Source organism: Plecotus auritus (assembly GCF_963455305.1).
Source record: "Plecotus auritus genome assembly, chromosome: 9".
Taxonomy (NCBI): Eukaryota; Metazoa; Chordata; class Mammalia; order Chiroptera; family Vespertilionidae; genus Plecotus; species Plecotus auritus.
Window position 1 is genome coordinate 17,414,328 of NC_137783.1, and position 22,021 is coordinate 17,436,348.

A 22,021-nucleotide genomic window follows, 5' to 3' on the forward strand; every position below is an offset into this window, starting at 1 on the left:
TCTCCCATCACCAGCCTAACCAGGAGGCTGATCGGGACCCCAGCCACAATCCCTCATCAGCTGTAAGTCAGAAATTCTTTCTCCCCTCCCTTCCAAGATGAGGTGAATTTGGGGGCCAAGGCGATTGCTAAGGCTTTTAATTTCAGAAGCCTCTCTGATTGGAGATGGGAGGGATTGGCCTGTGAGCCCTCTGTGTTTTGAAGACAGCATGGCACGTGTCCAGTAATTGTGCTGTTAGGAGGGGGGAAGGCTTGTGTCTCCTTTAAGGAATCACCGGCAAGAGATTAAAACAAAGAAATAAACAGATTTTAAAGGAGTATCTTTTGCTCTTCTGTATAAAGCGATTACAGACCTAAGCTTCGAAGTGAGGGAGCCAGAGGAGGAGAGTTGAGAGTGGTGACTGATAATTTGGTGCCTTCTCTCATGGGCAAGGTTTTCACGTTGGCTTCTGGTTTCTGATCTGAAAGGTGAATTTACGACTTTAATCGTGATAATTGGTGAAGATGGTTCAAGTAAGATTTGCTCCTGAAAGAGAAAAGGTGGAATAGCTGTTAGCATATGAGCCGAGTGGCCTAGAATAACTTTTTGTTGAATTGGTTATAGGGAGAAGTTTCAAACAGCTTTCTGAGGAACTATATGTAAGGCTTGGAACTTTTTTTTAAAAAAATATATTTTTATTGATTTCAGAGAGGAAGGGAGAGGGAGAGAGATAGAAACATCAATGATGAGAATCATTGATTGGCTGCCTCCTGCATGCCCCCCCACTGGGGACCGAGCCCACAACCTGGGCATATGCCCTGACCGGGAATTGAACCGGGAATCGAACCAGTGACCTCCTAGTTCCTGGGTCGATGCTCAACTGCTGAGCTACACCCGGCTGGGCAAGGCTTAGAACTTTTAACAGTTGTAAATGAGAGGAGATTTCTGCCTAAGCATTATAGCTACTATTTATTAAGTACATATGTTTGCCAGATAATGCACAAAGGGTTTCATGTGCTTACATTTTTATCAATTAATGACAGCCACCCCACTTTATAGAGGAAGACTCACAGGCTAGCAGGGGTACATGATTTGCCCAGGGCCACCTAGCTAGTAAGAAACAGAGCTGGGATTCAAACCCCAGTCCTAACACTTCTAAGCCCACGTTCTAGGCCACTATTTTCTATGTCCTAGAAGTGCTTGCTACAGAGTGAGATTGACCAAGGATGTACTGTCTGGAGATTAACAGTTCAAGTTTGATATAAAAAGGTGGGTACACCACCTACAACAAGGTGTTTTTTCATTTCTTTAAACTTTGCTTCAAGTTTTATATTGCTTTCTTTTTTTATATCAGTTAAAGGTTGATCAATGTTGTCCCCTGTCTTTTGTAAGTGTCCAATTCCTACAGTAAAGGTCTAGATTACATCATTTTCTGGTACCTTTCACTTAACCTACCTAACTTTAACCACCCAGCTAGTGGCAGATGCCGGAATTGCAGGCATAGTACCCAGAAGGAAACGGGTAAATACAAACCTATAAAGTAACCATATACCGACAGTCATCACAGGTAGTGTTTACTCAACCACAGTTTAACAAGACACTGAAAATGAGGAAGAAAGAAGTCCCACTTTACCTTTATTTTTCTATGTGATCCTAAAATCGGGACGTTTTCATGTGGGGCATAAATAGGACCGTAGGAAACAGCACATGGCTTACTTGTTCCTTCCTGAAACTTGGTGAGAGAGAAATTCTGAGCCCTCTTTGGTATCCCCCGTTTCTTTTGCCATGTCTGACAGTTCTTCCTCCCACCTTGGGATGGTCTCCTGTGCATTGTAATAGACTTCCATGTGTTCATTCAGACTCCCCCATAAGGACAGGTCCTAGCCTCTGCCTGAGCCTGAGTTTCCCTGTATATGAACTACAAGGATTGGCCTTGATACTGCCTAGGTTTTCTCATGGCCTGGACATTTTGTGGCCTAACAGATATTAAGACCAAAGGAATAAGTGTCTAATGATGAAACATCATGCAAAAGGAAAAACATTTGAGGGGAGCAGAGGTCTTCTAGGCCAACCTTCAATCCTCCCGTATTGGCAGAACGTGGCTGCCTCTGTATAAGGCCAGCTTTGTGCCCTTCCCCTCCCTGCCCCCCATTTCCTTTGGAAAGTGTAGAAAGCTCCCTTGTCTTGAACGCTTCCCTGCAAAGAGCTCCTGCTGAAAGACTGCACACACAGCCAAGACTTTGACCTTCACCTTTGCCCCCTGACTTACGTGGTAAAAAAGAGTTCTTATCCTCCCCTCTCTAGGTTTTTTTTTTTTTTTTTTTGCGGGGGGCGGGAAATACAGCTAGGGTTAGCAAGAATTAAATGAAAATATAAATAGAAACGTGGTCTATAAATAACACTGCCCCCAAATCTGGAGGCATGAATACCGGCGGGGCAGCAGACGGTCACAAATCATGATGGCCCCGACAGCGAGTGAGCCTTGTGCCAGTTGCTTTGGTGTCTCTTGGGTGGGATACTTCAAGCTTGCTGGTGGGGCCTGCAGAAACCCTCCCTCTTTCCGGGCTCTCGAAGCACCCTCCTTGTTTGCCGCCCACGTGCCTGTCTTCTGCTAAACCTTCTTTGTGTACAGACGCATGTGGTGGAACAGAGTAACGCTGTCTGGCATCAGGCCTGGCTTTGAGTCCCAGCAGTGTGTGACTTGGGGAACGTCGGAAGATATAGCCAAGCTTCCATTTCTTCTTTTATAGTCATGGGGATTTTAAAAACTGAAGTTTTAGAAGAGCGGGAATCATGCCTTTTTTTTATCTTGGTTAACAAGGTGGCCTGTAGGGCCAGGTGCCTGGGTTCTAATCCCCGTATTGCACCCTGTGAGCTGTTTGGCCTTGGGAAAGTTACTTAACCTCTCTCTACTTCAGTGTCCTTGTCAAATGGGAAGAATAACGGTACCTACTATGTTGAGCTGGTGTGAGGATTGAGTTAATATCTGTGAAGTGCTTAAGCCAGTGCCTGACACACAGTAAACATATAGATGTATTTATTAAATAAAGAAATCCATACATCCCCATGCCTAGAGTATTACCTGGCACATAGTGGCTGCTCAGCAAATGTGTTGAATGAATGACTGGGTACTGGGCCTGCCTATCTTGCTGTCTGCAGAGGTCATTCAGTAACATTGTGTGAGCTCTTTCTAAGCCCCCAAATGCTATATAAATGAAAGCGGGCTTCTCATTCTTACCTACCTGGGTGACAGTCTGGCAGGGGTTAAGGCAGGCACCCTCGTTGTCCTCATTCATCGTCTCTGCCTTGTACACACTGCATTTCGTTTGCCTGGGAGGAATGTGTGGGCTGAGGCATCTCAGTGGGTAGACATGCCCTTTCTGATACCATGTTCAGCAGCAGTGCCAGGCTCTCTGCATAGCCTAGTACCCCTTACCCTTCTTAGAGTCAGGCCCACCTTTTGGGTAGCGGTGACATAGTTCTTAAGCAAAGCAAGCGCTTAAGCAGATACACGATTGCTGCGTGACAAATTCCCCCCCCCCCCAATTTAGCAGCTTAAAACAACAGTAAACATTGTCTCACACAGTTTCTATGGGCTAGGAATTCAGGAATGGCTTCCCTGCATGGTTTTGATTCAGGAGGTTATAGTTAAGAACCTCCTAAAAGCTGAACACTCCCCTCCCAAGCCCATCTCCTGATCTGTGAGGAAGAAGGGCTTCAGGTGAAAATTGTGGTCCCCAACCTTGTAGGTTCAGGAACCCAGGTGTGTATTTCTGAACACAACTTTAATGGCTCTACTTTGTGTGGCTCATGTGATCGAAACCCTGTTACCCATTCAGTCTCTAATAGCACCACTCATAGCCCACCCCCACACCCGTTACCCCCACCCCCACACCGTAACCTCCCACCCCACCCACCCCCACTCTTTCCATACACACCCACACCCCCACACACACACACACACACACATACACACACACACTCGCCATCCTCTCTCTCTCTTTCTCTCTCTTTCCATTCATGCCCCCTACCCCCCTGCCGCCCCCCAGCCACAATGACCTTACTGCAGCTTATCAGATGTGTCTCATCTCTTCTATCTCTGGACCTTTGCTCAGCCTCTTCCCTCCTCCTGGAACATTTTTCCACTTCCCTGTGCCTGGCTCATTCCTACCTGTACCCCTGCCCCCCACTGTGGGCCATGCCACAGGGAGAGGCTGCCGGGAAGCTCTGCCCAGCATCCCACAGTCCCCTTTCCTGAGGGCAGCCTCCCCAGGCAGGGAAGGCACTGGGGCTGCCCTGGCTGAATAGGGTCCTTTATTCCCAGGCTCCCACAGAGAGGGTGCCGAGCCACTGCCCACCACACCAGCCGCACCCGCCACACCCACACCCACACCCAGTGGGAATGGCCTGGCCCTGATGCCGGCTCTGAGTTAACCACACTCTCTGGCCCCGCTCTGTCTGGGTCCTGGAGGGCCAGCCCATCCCTGCCACAGCCTCAGTCTGAGCCGTGGGGCGGGGCGTGTGTGTGAAGGGGGGGGGGGTGTTTAAATGAAGGAAACAGTCAAAAGTGAGAACGTGTCTACACACACGCTCATACTTATTATCCATTCAGCAAATACTGACGCAGGGCCATGCGTGCCAGTCCTTGTGCTGGGCCTTGAGGGTACAATAGTACGTGAGTCATCATCTAAGGGACAAGATCTCATATGAAGAGGCAGGATCATCACAGATCATGGTGACCTCTCTGAGGGAAACAGTCAAGGCCCGGAAGAGGAAGAAGAGGCCTCCCTTACTTGGAGTGGACTGCTCAGGCCTCCCCATGAGCTGGTGACCTGCAGGACAGGAGGCGTTAGCATGCAAAGGGCAGCGAGCGGGAGCTCTGTCCTGGGAGAGAGGACAGCGTGCACGTAGGCCCCGATGTGGAAGAGAACTGGCCATGTTCGTGGCACTAACAGAAGCCCAGCATGGCTGGCACGATGAGATGAGGTTGGAGATTGGGAGGCGTGAGCCAGATCCTGCGAGGCCTCGCAGGCTATGCAAAGGAGTTTAGGTTTTATTCTCAGTGCACTGCGAAGTCACGGAAAAGTGTCAGCAAAGGTTTCGTTTTAAGAAATTATTCTGGCCCGACTGGTGTGGCTCAGTGGTTGAACGTCCATCTATGAATCAGGAGGTCACGGTTCAATTCTAGGTCAGGGCACATGCCTGGGTTATGGGCTCCATCCCCAGTCTCGGGTTTGCAGGAGGCAGCCGATCAATGATTCTCTCTCATTATTGATGTTTCTATCTCTCTCTCTCCCCCGCTTCCTCTCTGAAATCAATAAAAAATATGTTTTTTAAAAAGAAATTATTCTGGCTGCTGGGTGGAAAATGGACTGAAAGTCGGGGTGGGGGAAGGATTTGGAATCAGACAGATAGAAAGTCATCATACAATTCACATGGGCTATAGGCCTCAGCCTTACCTATGACAACAGGAGCCTTGAGTCGAACCCTTCTGTATGCCTAGCACCACGTTCTGTGCTAGTCCCATGTGCTATTTCTCTCTTTTTTTTGCATTAGAATTTATATTTATTTCATGCTGCTATTTCTTTTTTTTAATATATTTTTATTGATTTCATAGATGAAGGGAGAGGAAGAGAGAGATAGAAACATCAATGATGAGAGAGAATAATTGATCGGCTGCCTCCTGCACACCCCACACTGGGGATCAAGCCCAGAACCTGGTCATGTGCCCTGACCAGGAATCGAACTGTGACTTCCTGGTTCATAGCTCAATGCTCAACCATTGAGCCATGCCAGCCGGGCCCCAGGACATGGTTTTAAAGGCCTGGGGCATCCACTCTGCAATTCACCCTCTGTTCCCACTGCCAGCAACTGAATGGTCCTTGATTTTGATTTTGGTTTTTTAACCTTCCCACTGGGTCAAGAATAGAAAAATGCAGCTTGACCGTGAAATCACACCAGTGGCTATGAAGGCCAGTCCCTTAGTCTTTGCCACTTGTCCCACCGTTAGTGCACATGTGACATGGGTTTACCAAGCACCTTTGAGGGTGTTCAGCCCTGTCCAAGCCCATCTCTGAATGAGACCACAATGACACCCAATGAGACCTAAGAACCTCCAATGGCACCCAAGTGGTATTTGGCCCCAGCGTGGCCACTTTAAATGATCACTAAGCCTCTCCCTTCCCTGGAGCTAAGGGCCACCCCAGAGGTCAATTACAGTGCCCTTGCCTGCCTCCCAGAGTCGGGCTGGGCCAGCCTACGTTCCCTGCCAACGTGAACAGTGCCATTGTGGCCAACATCCTTCTCTGATTTGGTGTCTGCTGGGAACCCCTGGATGCTGGCTACCTTTTTTTAAAAAAAAAAAAAATATATATATATATTTTATTGATTTTCTACAGAGAGGAAGGGAGAGGGACAGAGAGTTAGAAACATCGGTGAGAGAGACACCAATTCAGCTGCCTCCTGCACACCTCCCACTGGGGATGTGCCCGCAACCAAGGTACATGCCCTTGACCAGAATCGAACCTGGGACCCTTCAGTCTGCAGGCTGACGCTCTATCCACTGAGCCAAACCGGTTAGGGCCTGGCTACCTTATAGGCAATTTGTAAGACCTGGGCTGCTCATGTCTGGCAGTCTGTAATCCAACATTGATCTTACAAGGAATGAAATCCCTCCCGTCTGTGTCAGGCTAAAGACCAACACTGGTCATTCTCCAGAGCAAGGGGAACCAAGTTGGCAGACTCAGGGGGGTTTGTGTCTATTCACAGTTCTTCCCAAAGCCAACCCTAGAGGTAAGCATTTCCCCTTGTAGCACTTAATAAATCGGAAGAGTGTTCACATTTCACAATGAAAAGGCACCTCATTCCAGACTCACATGCACTTAAATTTACTATAACTTGAGTCAAATCATAAAGCACGTATTTTTAAATAAGCTTGGGGAGAATAAACGTAATAGCACTGAAATCAATAATGTGTTAGTGCCCCTTCTGCAATGGATATCCCCAGTTGGTCTAAGTTCTGACATCCATACCAGTACCGAAGTGCTAACAAACTCCACTGCCATCGGTTCCTTAGCCACGAAGGTCTTGCGGGTGCAGGCGATGCTCCATTTCAGTTTTTTGACAATTCACTGAGTTATGGACATGCATGAGCACTTGTCCACATGAATATACTCCATACAGAAAGGTTTGTTTTTTTAACAAAAGAAAGAAATTGTTTTGGTCCCACAGCTCTATAAGGCTGCTCAAAAAGCCTTCAATTCCACCTGGTTCAGTAAAGATGGATTAATCTTTGATGTGCTGGACGAGGTGCTTTCATCTCTAGCAGACACCCATAAATCCCACCAGGCCCCACTGAGGGTGGGGGAATGAAGGATATTGTTCCCTTAAGCCTGGCGATGGTACTAGGTCTGGGAACCTCCAAGCTAGAATTTAGGAGACCATTTTCCCCTCCTAGATATGTGCTAATTCTTCGTGTAAGCTGCTGTGGCTACACGAGGGCTAAGGTTTTTATCCGTGGTGAAATCCCAGTGGATTTCTGTGTCTGTTTTCCTGAGTGCAGTGTGTGGGAGAGGGCGGAGGGTGCTGGCTGGGGAGACTCACCTGGCTGAGTCATCCTAGAGTGCCCCAAGGTGGGCAGGTGGAGTGAGTAATCGCTGCCTCTCCAGTGTGTTATGTTCTCTGCTCTTTCTATCTGTCTGATTCCAAATCCTTCCCCCACCCCGACGTGGTGTGTTTAAGGGCTGGGGGTTTGAATCACAGAAGGTTGCTGAGGCTGAAGGGAGTTAGTATTTGACTCTGAGTAGGGAAGCCAGGTGGACAGTGGGTGCCTGGGAAACACTGTAATGCTTAGAGTCCACATGGTCAGCGAGGAGATGGGCAGGGCCAGGTTGGGCCCCACCTGGTTGACCTGGAATTGCCAGCTCATAAAACATCCCATTTGTTCAACAGTTATTATAGGCGGGGGTCTGTATGAAATGCTTTTGTATACTAGTTCATTGACTCCTCACAGTAACTCTGAGTTAGGCATTACTATGCCCGCGTCGCTGTTTGAGGAGACTGAGGTTCAGATCTAGGTTGTGACTTGTCCCATATCACACAGCAGCAAATGCCAGAGCCAGAGGTACTAGTCAGAAGCCTTCTGGTGACAAAGATGAGACTCATCTCAATCTGGTGTACGAAAACAAGGTGGAGCCAGACTGAAGGGTCCCGGGTTCAATTCTGGTCAAGGGCACGTATCTCGGTTGCAGGCTCCTCCCCAGCCCGGGCCCTGGTCGGGGCGCATGCAGGAGGCAACCAGTTGATGTGTTTCTCTCACATCAATCTTTCTCTATGTCTCTCCCCCTCCCTTTCACTCTCTCTAAAAATCATTGAAAAAACTATCCTCGGGTGAGGATTAAAAAATAATTAAACAAATAAAAAGATAAATGGTGACATTTAAAAAAAGAAAAAGAAAAAAAAGGTGGAGATTTATTGGCCATCTTACTTGAAAACTTCAGGGGCAGTGGTTTCAGGCATGGCTGGGTCTAGGCGACCAAATCATGTGTCTCTCTAGCTCTCAGTTCTGTTTTCTTCTGTTGACTTCATACTCAGACAGGCTTTCCCCAGTGGTAACAGATATATAGTATATGCAAGGCAGCTTCCTAGCAACTTGGGGCTTACTGTTTATGAGTCAAGAGCCACTGTAGAAAGAGAGCACTTCTCTTTCTGGTTGTCCCAGCAAACGTCTCAGGCTGATTCTCATGGAACCAACTTGGGTCACGTGCTCATCGCTGGACTGGACTGATTGGTAACCCCAAGAGTTTGGGGTGAGATGTGTCCCATTAAAATCAGACAGAGAATGAAGGAGGGATGGTTCCTTAAAAGAAAATTAGGGCACTGTCATAAAAATGCTGACAGGCAAAGCCCACAGATGCCTACTATGCTAGACGACACCAGAGGTGGGTTCTGGGCATGGATCTTAAAGAGAGAGATTTGTGTGAGACAGAGCTCAGGGCATGGAGTGAGGACCCCCTGGGCTGTGGACCTTCCCCACTGGGGCCATATCCTTCCAGAACCTGCATGTGGCCACTTCCTCAGCACCTGGGACTCACCTCAGCTCTCCCCCAGCCAAAATGGTTCTCTCTGCTGGTTTGGGTAAAGAGCAAGCAAGGCCAGGTAATGCAGGTGAGAAGCAGGACTGGGTGGCAGGTGTAATCTGAGCCAGGCAGAAGGCTAGCGATAGTGGGGGTGTCATCTCAGCCAGAGCAGGGGCTTCAGCTGGTGAACAGGTGGCCTGCCATCCCCAGACTGCAGCAGGTCAGAGGGCTTGAGATGGTGGAGAGATTCGGGGAAGACTGCTTCTCCCTCTTTTTTCCCCACCGGCATTTCCTGTGCCTTGTCACCCTGACTTGGTCTGTTTGGGATGCTATAACAAAACACCATAAACTAAGTAGCTTATAAGCAACAGAAATGTATTTCTCACAGTTCTGGAGGCTCGAAGTTCAAGTTCATAGTGCCAGCATGTCAGGTGAGGACCTCTTCCAGTTCCAGACTTCAGACTTCTCTCTCTGTCCTCGCCTGAGGGAGGAGCTAGGGAGCTCTGGTGCCTCTTTTATAAGAGAACTGATCTCATTCTTGAAGGCTCCGCCCTCATGACCTAATCACCTCCCCAAAGCCATACCTCCGAATACCATCATATTGGGCATGAGGATTTCAACAAATGCCCTTTGAGGGGCCACATTCAGTCCATAGCACAGCCCATAGCATACTTGTCACTTGGCGGTGGTGGGGAGGACTATCCCTCTAGTAACGCTCACATGTTTTCTCTAATTTGTCTGGGAACTTTGTGTTTTCTCTCCTGGGCTCACATCAGCCAGCAGAGCCAGAGAGGACCTCTTTACCCCAACATCCACTCAGTCCTCAGACCTCACAGCTTGCCTCTCCCTTCTCAGGGCCCAGAGACCCCGACCCACTCTGCATGCACTCCCCTGTCCCTCCCGAGGGCACAGGCTGCACCCACATTCATTACACCCAGCTCCATGCCAGGCGTTGCCAGGGACTAAGAGTGCAGAATCTCAGGAGTACAAGACCCCATCAGGTATCTGCCAGTCCTGTGGACTCTCCCAGAACACCCTGTGATGGGTTGAATAGTGGCCCCCCAAAAGATATGTCCACATTCTAACCCCCCAGAACCTGTAAATATAACCTTTTTTGGAAAAGGGTCTTTGCAGGTGTAATTAAGTTAAGGATTTCAGAATGAGATCGTCCTGAATGAAGACAGGTGTCCTGATAAGAGAAAGGCAACAGATTTGAGATGGGACACAGAGGGGGCAGGCCATGTGGAGATGGAGGCACAGGTGGGAGCCATGCAACCATAGCCAGGGAACTCCTGGAGCCACCAAAGCTGGAAGAGGCAAGGAAGGATTCTCCCCAACGCCTTCAGAGGGCACAGCCTGCTGACACCGGGGTTCCACCTTCCGGCCTTACTCCTGAGAGAATGAATTCCTGCTGCTTAAATGACCAAGTGTGTGGTGTTTTGTTACGGTAGCCCTAGGAGACGAATGCACCCCCCTTTCCTTTTTGTCCTCAGATCCAATTCCATGGGCAGGAGTGTTGTTGGTGGGGAGTGGTCTGTCCCGTTTCTTAGGCGAGTCCCCTATGATGCTCCAGTCTGCCTGGGCTGCACTGAAGGGCGAGGGTCGGGAGCACCTGTGCCCTCAGAAGCCAGGCTGGGTGGGGAGAGCTGGCCGAGGCATTGGGAGGAGGGGGGTGCTGGGGAGGTCTGAGGGGGCCCTGAAGATGGCGGCTGCCTGACAAATTCTCCAGGACAGCAGGGGAGGGAGGGCGAGAGTGGAGTGACTCCCAGAGGGTCCAAGAGCTTGGCAAAGGAGCATGAGGCAGGCAGGCATTCAAGGAAGGCTTTGTGGGAAAGGATAGAGGATGGGGAAGCTGTGCCTTTGGGTGGACAGGCCCAAGGGCACTTAGAAGAAAACCAAACTCCTTTTTGTGGCTTACAAGACTCCTACACGCCTCTCTTCCATCTCCCGACTTTGGTCTGCGGTGCCTCTGCCGGGAGCTTTCCTGGCCCGGAGTCTTGCATGACTGGTCTTTGCCCTCCTCAAAGTCTCTGACATCAGGCAGCCTCCCTGACCACTAACCGATGTCTCCCAGGCACGCCCTGCCCAGTGCCCCCTTTTATTCTCTCTCTATTTTAATTGACATTTTTTATTTTATGTGCTCACCATTCTGTTCTTTTAATTTTCAATTATAGTTGACCTACAATATTATATTAGTTTCAGGTTCACAACATAGTGATTAGGCATTTATATAACTTATCTGACACCATACAGTTATTACAATATTATTGACTCTATTCCCTATGCTGTACTTTACATCCCCATGACTGTTTTTATAACTGGCAATTCGTACATCTTAATCCTTTTCCCTTTTCTACCCCTCCCAATCCCCCCTCCCACCTGGTATTTTATTCTCTTTATAGAGATGAGGGGAGACATATATGTGTGACCAAATTACTTACTAGATATGAAACTGCATACTATATCCCTTCCAGGCACCCCCTCCCCCAGTTAGAAAACAAACAGGGCCCCCATCTGGCTCATTCACCGCAGTGGTCCCAGCACCTGGAGCAGGCCCTCCATCAAGACAGTGATGGATGGATGGATGGACAGATGGACAGATGAGTGGATGGATGGCATTCCAGGTGGCAAAAGAAGCAAGGAAGAGGGAGTTATATGCAGATATGCCCATTCACACACAGACATTGTAGATCTTGCCAAGAACAGATGAGCCAGGATGGATAAAAGAGGCCTGGAGGCCAGCCCTGTTGTCACTCCTGAGCAGTGGTATGTGCTTCCCATTTGTACGAACACATTCCTAGTCGTGGAGGTTGCTACAGATCCTTCATGGCTGGGGGCGGGAGGCGGGCAGGGCTCCCTGGTGCTGTGTCTGTTCTTCCTGGGCCCCTGTCCCCCTACTTCTGCTCAAGGAACCCAGTGGCTATCACATTTCACAAGGAGGACCCTGGAGGCTGTGGTGGGCTTAGGGGTTTAACTGCTCTCAGAAGCTTTTGTCTTTTCTTTACCCATTTCACTCTATCAATGAGAAGGAGCTCTGTCCTCATCTTTCACCTTCTTGAAATAAGTCATTGTCTGGAAGGAAATGCCACTGCTAAGACCCATCAGGTACCACTAAGATGCCTCATTAAGTGCCTGGCATTTTGGGAGGGAGGGAGAAACACCTCTGCCACCCAAGCATGTGCACCTTCCTGAGCCATTGCCTCACCTGTCCTGGCCCCGAGTGGACACTTGCAGTGAGAAGGTCAGGTCAGATTGGGGGTTGAGGCAAAGATCAACATCCTCCAGGTGACACCCATCCACCTATGAGGGTGAGCATCCCCCTGGTCCTACTGGGCTGGCACCTGCCCAGCCAGGGCGGGAGAAGCGGGTAGAGGAAAGGTTCTTTAAGAATAGGGAGGTTTGCTGTTTCAAGAGTTCTTTCTCACCTAAGTCCACTAGACACGGGGTCACCTCTCCTTCCCTGCTTTGTTGAGCCATTCATCCTTTCGCTCTCACCCATTCATGCTCATCCATTCACTCAATCAGTCATTCATTCACTTATATATGATAAGCAGAGACCTCGGGAGGGCTGCCAGCACCCCATGGCATAGCCCACCCTCAGAAGTTGTTGCTTGCTTAATTCTCAGGCAGCCTCCAATGCTGATTCCCAGACCTCGGCACAGCACCTGACATGGAGGAGATGTTAATAATGTTCCCACCACATACACAATAAAATCCTAAGTCCTCCCCAAGGCTCCCAAGGTGAGATTGGAGCCCAAAGAACTCTTTGATTTCATGTCTTCTTTTTCCTCCGAGCTCCAAAACCCCAGGTTGAAATGCCAACTCAGCCACTTAATAGCTGTGTGAGTTTGGTCAAGTCCTTCAGCCTCTGAGCCACCATCTCCTCCTGGGCAAAGTGGGGATAATAAAAGCACTTGCTTCAGCCCTGCCCTGTGTAACTCAGTTGATTGGGCGTCATCCAGTAGACCAAAAGGTTGCCGGTTTGATTCCTGGTCAGGGCACATGTCCGGGTTTCAGGCTTGATCCTTGGTAGGAGGGATGCCACTATCTATGTATCACTCTCACATCAATGTTCCTCTCTCTCTCTCCCCCTTCTCCCTTGCTCTCTCTCTCTCTCTCTCTCTAAAAATCAATTTTTAAAATTTTCAAATAAAATGGTAAAAGTAGTTGCTTCAAAGTCTTTATGAGAATTAAGGAGCAAACCCAATGAAAAGCTCCCAGCATGTGCCTGGCACGGAGTCAGCACTTAGCTACTTTTACCACTTGTCTCACGCCTCCTCTGCTCCTCTCCATTCCATCAGCACCAGTAGATAAATCTTAGGACCTCTGGGAAAGGACCGGCCCTTCAGTCTCGATGAGAATGCAGCGGGCCCAGGGGAGGAGGGACCTACTGCAAGGTCACACAGTGACCCAGCAGCTGGTGGCCCAGGCAGGACGCTAGCCCAGGACTCCAGCCGAGGCCTCTGCTCCTTCTGCGAGTCCCGCCTTCTCAGCCCAGACCAGAGTGGCGGGAAGAGGGGCCTCCACCTACATGCTAGGACCCTGTTGGGCTTGGCAGCTTTCTTCTCCATTCTCAGGAATGAGTTAACTCCTGAGGTCTGTTTCAGGCCCCGTGTGTAATCTTCCTTATGATGCTTATCATATTTCTGGGGCAGCATCTGCCTGGCTTTGAAGACTCAGGCAGGAGCCTGGCCTCACCATAAACGGGCTGAATTATATTTACAAGCAGCCTTTAATGCCCTGTGGTCTCGGCTTCCTTAATGGGGATTTTCCTCCTCCTTTTTTTCTCTCTTCCCTCGGTCACCGGTTTGGCTTTCAACGTGCGGTTTGGATTCCTAACAGAGAAGTCGAGGCCATAGGATCCCTTCCAGATCTTCCCTCCCTCTTCCCCCTCCTGCCCCCGCTGCCTGTGCCAAAGCCCCAAGAAAAGAAAACGTTGCTCCTGTCAGGGTTTCAGCGGGAAAGAGAGAAGCCCTGTTGGGATTCCAAAACATGCCCCGGGAAATGGCTGGTACAGAAGTCCTCTGACTCGGCACCTGAGCACAGACCCGCAGGCCTCCTGGGGCTGGAGGGGTCCAGCCCAGAGGCACGGCCGCCTCACTTGCAGAGGGAACCCAAGGGGCAAGGTGGGAGACCATGCCAGCGTGGGTGAGGAGCCCTTCCACCATCTCCCAACCTCACCCACCTCCTTTTTCAGAACCGGCTGCACCTTCTGGAGGCCTCCATTGTTCTTCTTCTTTTTTTTTTTTTTACTTTAAGTTGTAATGAAAGTTGTGTATCAGATCACTTTATGCCTTCATCTTCTCAATTGTTTCTTCCTGTATCTGCCCCTTTCCTTTCCCACATGGCGAGATTTGGCTTTACGGTCCAGGGTCTTTCTGCGGTCTTTGTCCAGCTTCAGTCTAGTGATACCCACCGTGCTGGGGGGAATGCCCACTCGGAGAGTTGTGCATGAGCCTGCTCCCACTGCACTTGTTCGGTGTAGATGACATATTTCTTCCCGCAAACCTGGACCACTTTACCCATGTGCTGCCCTTTGTAGTGTCCTCACGGACCCTGAACTTCATCATCCATTCTGAGGGGCATGGATCGAACATTGTACTTCTGTCTCAACTCTTTGGAAAGAGGAAGAGACATAATCTCCTTGTGACTGTGGGAAGGTGCATTGAAATGCCTTTGATATGGTTCTTGCTCGGGTCAGAAGTCAAAAGGGACTGAACTTCATTTTGACCACTGGTGCTTCAGCGATCACAGTTGTTCTTAACTGTCTTTTGCTAGTTCCATCTGCAAATGGGTCAGGTCCTATATGATCTACATATCTATTCTATCTATATCTATATTTATAATCTTAAGATACCAAACTTAGTCAGAGGTTTGGCCAGCCTTGAGTTGGGGTCTGGGAGGGGGCCCTGGTTTGTCCCCCCACCTCCCTCCTTCCCTTTTAGTCTCCCACAGGATGAGAAAGGGCAGGAGTACAATTTTTGGAGAATGGTCAAGCCATGTTTTATCTCCTTTCAAAAGGAGTGCATGGCAATGCCAGCCAGCTCTGTGGGCCCTGGTCCCTCCTGTGGTCTCTCCTTTGGTTTCCTCTGCTTCTTAGATGATCCTTTCGCTCCTGTGAGCTACCTCTTGACCGCTGGTGTCACTGGGCCTGGGTGACCTCCAGCTCCTGATGGATAACTGGCTCAGGTCTCAGGTTGAGGGCTCAGAAACCCAGCCCCAGGCTGCCTGTCATTTTGTCAGTCCCGAGAGCAGGTCTCCTCACGCCATGCGTTTATGTTTACATGCTGTCACCATGGCTGCACACATATGCTCCTGCAATATGCAGGCAATAAAGCGACAGGCAACCAAAAAAGGGTAGGAGGCAGAGAGGCCAGGAATACCAAATCTGTGACATCTTCCCCCAAGAAACAGCGGCCGTCTCCAGTGTCTTGATAAATCGCGTTTTATCTCCTTTCAAAAGGAACACGTTGTGGAGCCTATTCATCTTGATGACATTGTCCAGTCTGCACAGTGTCATCCCTCTGGTGGGGAGACGGCTCCTTTGCCCAGCCTCAGAGAGAAAGGGAGGAAGGAGAGTTTGAGGGAGAGAATGAGAGAAGACCGTGAATGGCCAAAAGTACCTACTGGGCGCCTGCTGTGTGCAAAGCCGGTGCTAAGTGGAGTGTATGGTGCTGCAGAGGAAGGAGCGGCAGCCCATGGCCTCCGGCTCACACCCTGTGTGGAGAGATGAGTGACATGAATGGAAAACAAGCCTCACACGTGATGCATTAGATGCTCCCCTGGAGCAGGGCTGGAGACCAGTACCTGTGGTGATGGGAAGTCAGGGAAGACTGTCACAGCTGCTTTCAGTGCCCCAGGTCCCCTTACCATTCACTTCTACCTGCCAGAGGCTGCTCATGGGAGCAACTGGGGGCTTTGTTCTAGCCAAGGGGGCGCACTCAGCCAGAGGTACCATGGAGTTAATGCTCTCTGAAGCTTAATGACAAGCCAGGGGGTGGTGGAATAAATACCCGAGCCTCCTTGGCCTCAATTGGGATACCTCTGAGGTATGATCTGCATTCCCCCCACCTCCTACCCCCGAGTTCTTCAACAGAACTGCACTCTGGAGATGCAGAGTGATGAGCTGGCTCTGTAATGCTTCCTCCCCTTCTCTGCCTTCCTTCCCCATTCCCCCGCTAGTACTTCCCAGGATCACTTCCCAAATAAATGACGTGCACTCCACTCCTTGTTCCTGGGTCTGTCTAGGTCTCTTTCTGGGGAAGCAATGCCTTTCTCTGTACTTCAGTTGGATCTAGACCAGCCTTGGGCAAACTACGGCCCGCGGGCCGGATCCGGCTGTTCTATCCGATTCTCTGGCTCTCCCCTCCGCTCCTTTACTTTGAATTTATATTAGTTCACACAAACACTCCATCCATGCTTTTGTTCCGGCCCTCTGGTCCAGTTTAAGAACCCATTGTGGCCCTCGAGTCAAAAAGTTTGCCCACCCCTGATCTAGACAGAGGATGCTTAAGTGGATTTGCATGTGGTCTACACATTTGTTCATGTGCAATGGTAGTTATCTCAATTAGGGCTCCTTTAATGAAAGTGATGAAAATCCATCTCCAACCAGTTTAAATAAAAAATAACTATTTATGCAAGTAAAAGTGCCAGGTAAACTGGGTTCAGGAACAGCTATATCCAGGCTGTTTGACTCAAATGATTTCAAAGAAATGTGCCCTTGGCTATCTCTTGGCTCTGCTTTTCAATCATTCGAGAAACTTGTATTGAGTGCCTACCTTATGCCAGGCACAGGTCCTTTCTCTCAGTTGGTTTCCTTCTGAGGCAAGAAGAAAGATGGCACTAGAAGCTCCAGATTTTTGTCCTACCAGCTTAGCAACTTTGGGAGAAAGAAGACACCAGCAGAAGTCTCAGGGCTGATCCTCATTGGCCAGGTTCCCTGCCTACCTCTGAGCTAGTCACTGTGACTCTGGTTTTGTAGGCAGGGTCACATGCCCACCTTTGTTGCCAGGGGGTGTGGGGTGCCTCATCTGAACCATAAGGACTAGGAATGGAGGAGGGAAGCTCTCCAGGGGGGAAATAGGGTCGATTTAGACAACAGATGCCTGGTATACTAGGTATACCAGTTAATAATGCGGATTATTTTCAATAGATGGGGTTACACATATGTTGATATATACGCGATTTGATATGTATGCTCTTTTGTTGTATTGACAACAAGCTTCAAAACTTTATATGTCAAATTTTCTGAAGTTGTTAACATCATAGATGTTTTTAAGCTTAAAAATATCGATTTTTGTGCCAAAAAAAGAGCATTTGTGGGAAGTTTTAATTCATTACTTTATTTTGAAGAAAAGTGCTGCTGAAAGTTATTATATACTTCGGGAAGTTTATGGTGAACATTCTCCATCTCAAGATACTTGTGAACACTGGTTTAAGCGCTTTAAAAGTGATGATTTCGATATGAAAGACTAAGAATGTCCAGGTCAACCGAAAAAGTTTGAAGACCAACAATTACAAGCATTATTGGATGAGGATTGATCGTTAACCAGTTAATTTTGCGGATACCAGTTAAATTTGCGGATTAATCATTAACCGGTTAATAATGCGGATTTTGTGATCAAAGAAAACACAATAATTTCAAGAGAAACATCAAAAGTGCTTTATTCAAAGTAACGTCCATTGCTAGTACTTCTCTTCAAAATAATGAATTAAAACTTCCTGCAACTTTTTTGGCACGAAATTCGACATTTTTAAGCCTAAAAATATCTATGATGTTAACACCTTCGGAAAATTTGACATATGAAGTTTTGAAGCTTGTTGTCAATACAACAAAATAGCATACATATCAAATCGCATGTATATCAACATATGTGTAACCCCATCTCTTGAAAAAAATCTGCATCATTAACCGGTACACCTAGTAGATATGACATGAGCACTTCACAGTGTACCAGCTCAGATGAGACAGGCCCCTGATGGCAGGAGACTCACAAATAGCTGTAACACACAGCAGAATGCACGAATGCCTTAGGAATGGACAAAGTGCGTGGATGCTCTGGAAAGATGGAGATTACTCCCAGCTTGGCCAATCAAGGAAGGCCTCTAAAGAGGGGGCATTGGCCCTAGATATTGATGGTCTTTGGGCATAGAAATGTCAGCTGTGATTGTCTTTGGGCCTTGAATATCAGGCCAAAGAGTTCATATTCCAAATTTAATTATTGTGAAGGACTGTGCATTGACCTATTTGTTATCATTGCATTCTGCTAGTTCAGGGGAGCCTGCTGGGAAGGTTTGAGGGGTTGGCATTTCCTGTGAGTCTTGCCCATGCCTGTAAAAGGGTATATCAGCACAGCCATGCAGTGGTCCGGACGGCTGGAGGCTATGTGTCAGAGAAGTTGGGGAACAGTCAGGCCAGGGCAGCCAGGCCCCCTCGGCATTGGCCTGTGCCCGCCCTGGAAATAGCCACCCACTTAAACTAAGAATAGGAATTCCTGCCCGGCTGGCAGGAACTAATGCCGATTTCTCAAGGAGGGATGGGCCAGAAAACAAAACACAGCATTGGGTGGGGCCATTCTTTGTATTTATTTGCGAGGTCACTTGGGAGCTGTGCCCACGTCTAGGCATTGATCCTGCCATTAGACCCAGACACGGTGACCTGGGCCAGATGGCAGCCTCCAGGGCTCCTCGCCTGCCTGAGAGGTCCTGGGCTCTCAGCCTTGGGTGCCTCCTGCCCCCTGAAAGAGGTGACTACTCCCTTGTTGCCTTGATGCTGAGAAGCCAAGGGAGAGGGGACTGAGAGGAGAGGGTCCCAGGTCCCTGTGGCAGCTTTACCTGGAATCACCTGGCTCACAAGCATTTCTCTTCCAGGCAAAATCCTCTTCCGGAGAAGCCACATCCGGGACGTCGCTGTGAGGAGGCTGAAGCCCATCGATGAGTACTGCCGGGTAAGGCTGTCTGGGGGTTTGGGGACCGCCCCTTCTGTCCATCTGTGAAGATACATCCTGGGGCCTGGTGCTTCCTGGCCAGAGGGGTGGGTATGGGTGTCCCTTAGGGAGGGGCCACCCCATGACTGGGCCACCCTCTGAGGGCCTCAGGCTCACAGCTGAGCCTCTACTCCTTTTAGGACATGTCCGTGTTTACAAAACGCCATTTTAAATCACTTCCAAGGGCTTGGGAGCTCAGCGAATCCCCTGCGGAAGGGATTCTGTATGTGACGTTCTGCTGGACATAGAACTGTTGCTTTGAGTTCCTGTGGGACATTGTTGGAATCGGTTCTGGGTTCAAGAGCATTCAAAATGTATATTTGTTTATTCACAGAAGTCTTGATAGTTACAGAGTTCATGGACACATCTTCATAGGTACAAGTGTGCACATGCTCACACACACACACACACACACACACACACACACACAGCATGTGTACGCACATGCACTAGGAGAGCCCATGCCAGAGCGCTGACGGGAGCGTGACAGCGATGTCCAGATGCAGAGCCTGTTGCCTTTCTGCTTGGATTAGAGCCGAGGCCCCTGCAGGGAGAGTGAGGTCTCTGGGCGGGCTGAACTCCTCACTAGCTTCGAGAACTTGGGCAAGTTACTTAACTTCCCGGAGCCTCATTTTCCACCCCTGTACCGTAGGGAGAATAGTGCCTCTGCAGAAGGTAGTTCTGGGGAGGAAATGAACTGACACATTTGAGCAACAACAGCGCATAGTGTCTGGTACAGAGGAAGCATTCAGTAGATGCTACCTTTTTGTTATTATTCCGTGACAGAAAGTTGAACGTGAACGCTGGTTACCACTGGCTTTCATGGAGATGGAATTTCTTAAACTAAACCTACTGTGGAATCTGAGGAGAGGCAAGTGGGATAACGCTTTGTTATGAGTGCTAGTATTAGAGCTGGCATCAGACCCCAGTGCCCCACCTACTAGCTCTGTGACTTTGGGAGAGTTACTTTGCTTCTCTGAGCCCCCGTTTCCTCGTTTCCTCATCTGTAAAAGGGGGATAGAAACAACTCTTTCACAGGGTTCATGAAAGGGGTTGAGTAAGGGAAGGTATATCTCACTGTTTGTCATACTGAAATACTCTGTCCCTACACAGAGTTGTGACCATAAGATTCCTTTTTGCCTGGCCAGTGTGGCTCAGTGGTCCTATGAACCAGGAAATCACAGTTCGATTCCTGGTCAGGGCACATGCCCAGGTTGCAGGTTCGATCCCCAGTTTGGGGTGTGCTGGAGGCAGCTGATCAATGATTCTCTTTCATCATTGATATTTCTCTCTCTCCCACCCTCCCTCCCTCCCTCTCCCTTCCTCTCTGAAATCAATAAAAATATATATTGGTTTTTTTGCGCTAATGTTTGATATTTCTCAATCACTGTTTGGCAATAAAAATGCTCAAATAAGAATCATGTTGCTAAATTGACTGGGCCGGCAAGCACTCCCACAGACTCTGTGTTAAGCTGAGTCTGAATTTCGTGACTGTGGAGATCGTACCGGTCACATTTTCTTTCTTAACCTGAAAGGATGCCCGAATGATGAATTATCCCCTTAAACCAGAAGCTCCTTTTCCTCAGATCAATCCAGCCGACCTAGGAGAGGCTGTGGGTTCGGTTCCAGACCACCGCAGTAAAGCAAGTGTCATAATCTTTTTGCTGGTGGAAGGTCTTGCCTTCAATTTGTAAAAAAGGCAACATCTCTGCAGTGTGAGAAAGCGAAGCACAATAAAACAAGGCATGCTTGAATTCCTTTTTCTCTTTAAAGAGCATTTGCCATTTCCAGTTAAATTGATGGCTGCAGCCTGAGCTTTTATTTCTCTTCATTCCTTCCCAAGAAGTTAAATAAATGGGCAAAGCTAATGGAGGAGAGGGCAAAGGGCAGGAGGACGCATCTTCCAGCTGGGATTCACGGCTCGCGGCAGCCTCGGTGGTCTCTGTGAAAATGCCCCCTCCTAGATCATCTGGAGGGGGTGACCCCTAATGTCTTATCCCCTGGGATCAGGCTTTGGACAGGACTCCTGAATCAGGATGAGAGGCAGGGGGACTCTGGGGTCCCAGGAGTGCTGCTGGTGGCTGAGGGAGCCATTTAAGTGGGGTCTGCAAGAGGAGGAGTCTCCTAACCTGATTAGCTCAGACAAGAATGGCTCAGAGCCAGGCAATGAGGGGCAATGTCATGGGTTCACCAAGCAGCCAGACATTTCACAGGCTGTAATTTACTCTGAGAATGATGGGGGGCAGGGCAGTGCAGAAGTGACCTTTAATTCTGCTGAATTAGAAAGCTGGGATCTGTGGTCTGATTGTCTGGGACCTTAGAATGACCTTGGAATGGTCATCAGGAATAGGGCAGTAGCCATCCATGGTCACTGCCACTCAGGGTTGCATTTCACAGCTCTGCCACCCAATGGCCCAATCTATGGCCACTCAGGATCCAACACTTCACTCAACGTCACTGCTCCCCACAGCAAAGTCCACTGTCAATGCCATGTGTAGTCCATTCCATGGCCGGCCCTTCCCTCGTCTATGCTTGTCCTTGGACACACTGCTTAGAATTTCGGAGGGGGCGGGACAGGGTTATCTGCAGTACCCTGCAGATGCAGCTCTGCTTGGCTGGCCAACACCTTCTTCCTTGACCTGCTAGACAACGTGCACTCCCAGTCTGGGATTTGCTGGGGATTCAAACACGCCCAAATTGTGAAGCTGGCTCTGGGCGCAGAGCAGCCAGCTCCTCTGCCAGGACTCAGATGTGGAAAGTCTGACCATGCGGTGGACCTCCCCAGACTTCAGGCAGTCCCCCTGCCTAATGGGGATTTCACAGCCCACATCTCTGTTAATTTCAAACATATATGGAGCAGATTGGATGAGCGTCACGGAAAATTTAGCGAGCGCCAGCCAGTAATTGTTTTATGTGGCACTTGAGGGCCAGGTGTCTATCAAGAGGGGTTCCAAAGGCATTTCTTTGACTCCATAAATT

General features: G+C 49.1%; 1 protein-coding gene across 5 annotated transcripts in view; it reads left to right on the forward strand.

Annotated features, from left to right (window-relative positions):
* SH3PXD2A (SH3 and PX domains 2A) overlaps positions 1-22,021 on the forward strand; it is a gene marked incomplete at its 5' end in the record, with an annotated part of 261,903 nt that overhangs the window by 125,217 nt on the left and 114,665 nt on the right. For all 5 annotated transcript variants that reach the window (XM_080687644.1, XM_080687640.1, XM_080687643.1 and 2 more), the window contains one exon: positions 18,927-19,003. In XM_080687644.1, the coding sequence (XP_080543770.1) occupies positions 18,927-19,003 (77 nt within the window). The remainder of the gene's footprint in view (positions 1-18,926; positions 19,004-22,021) is intronic.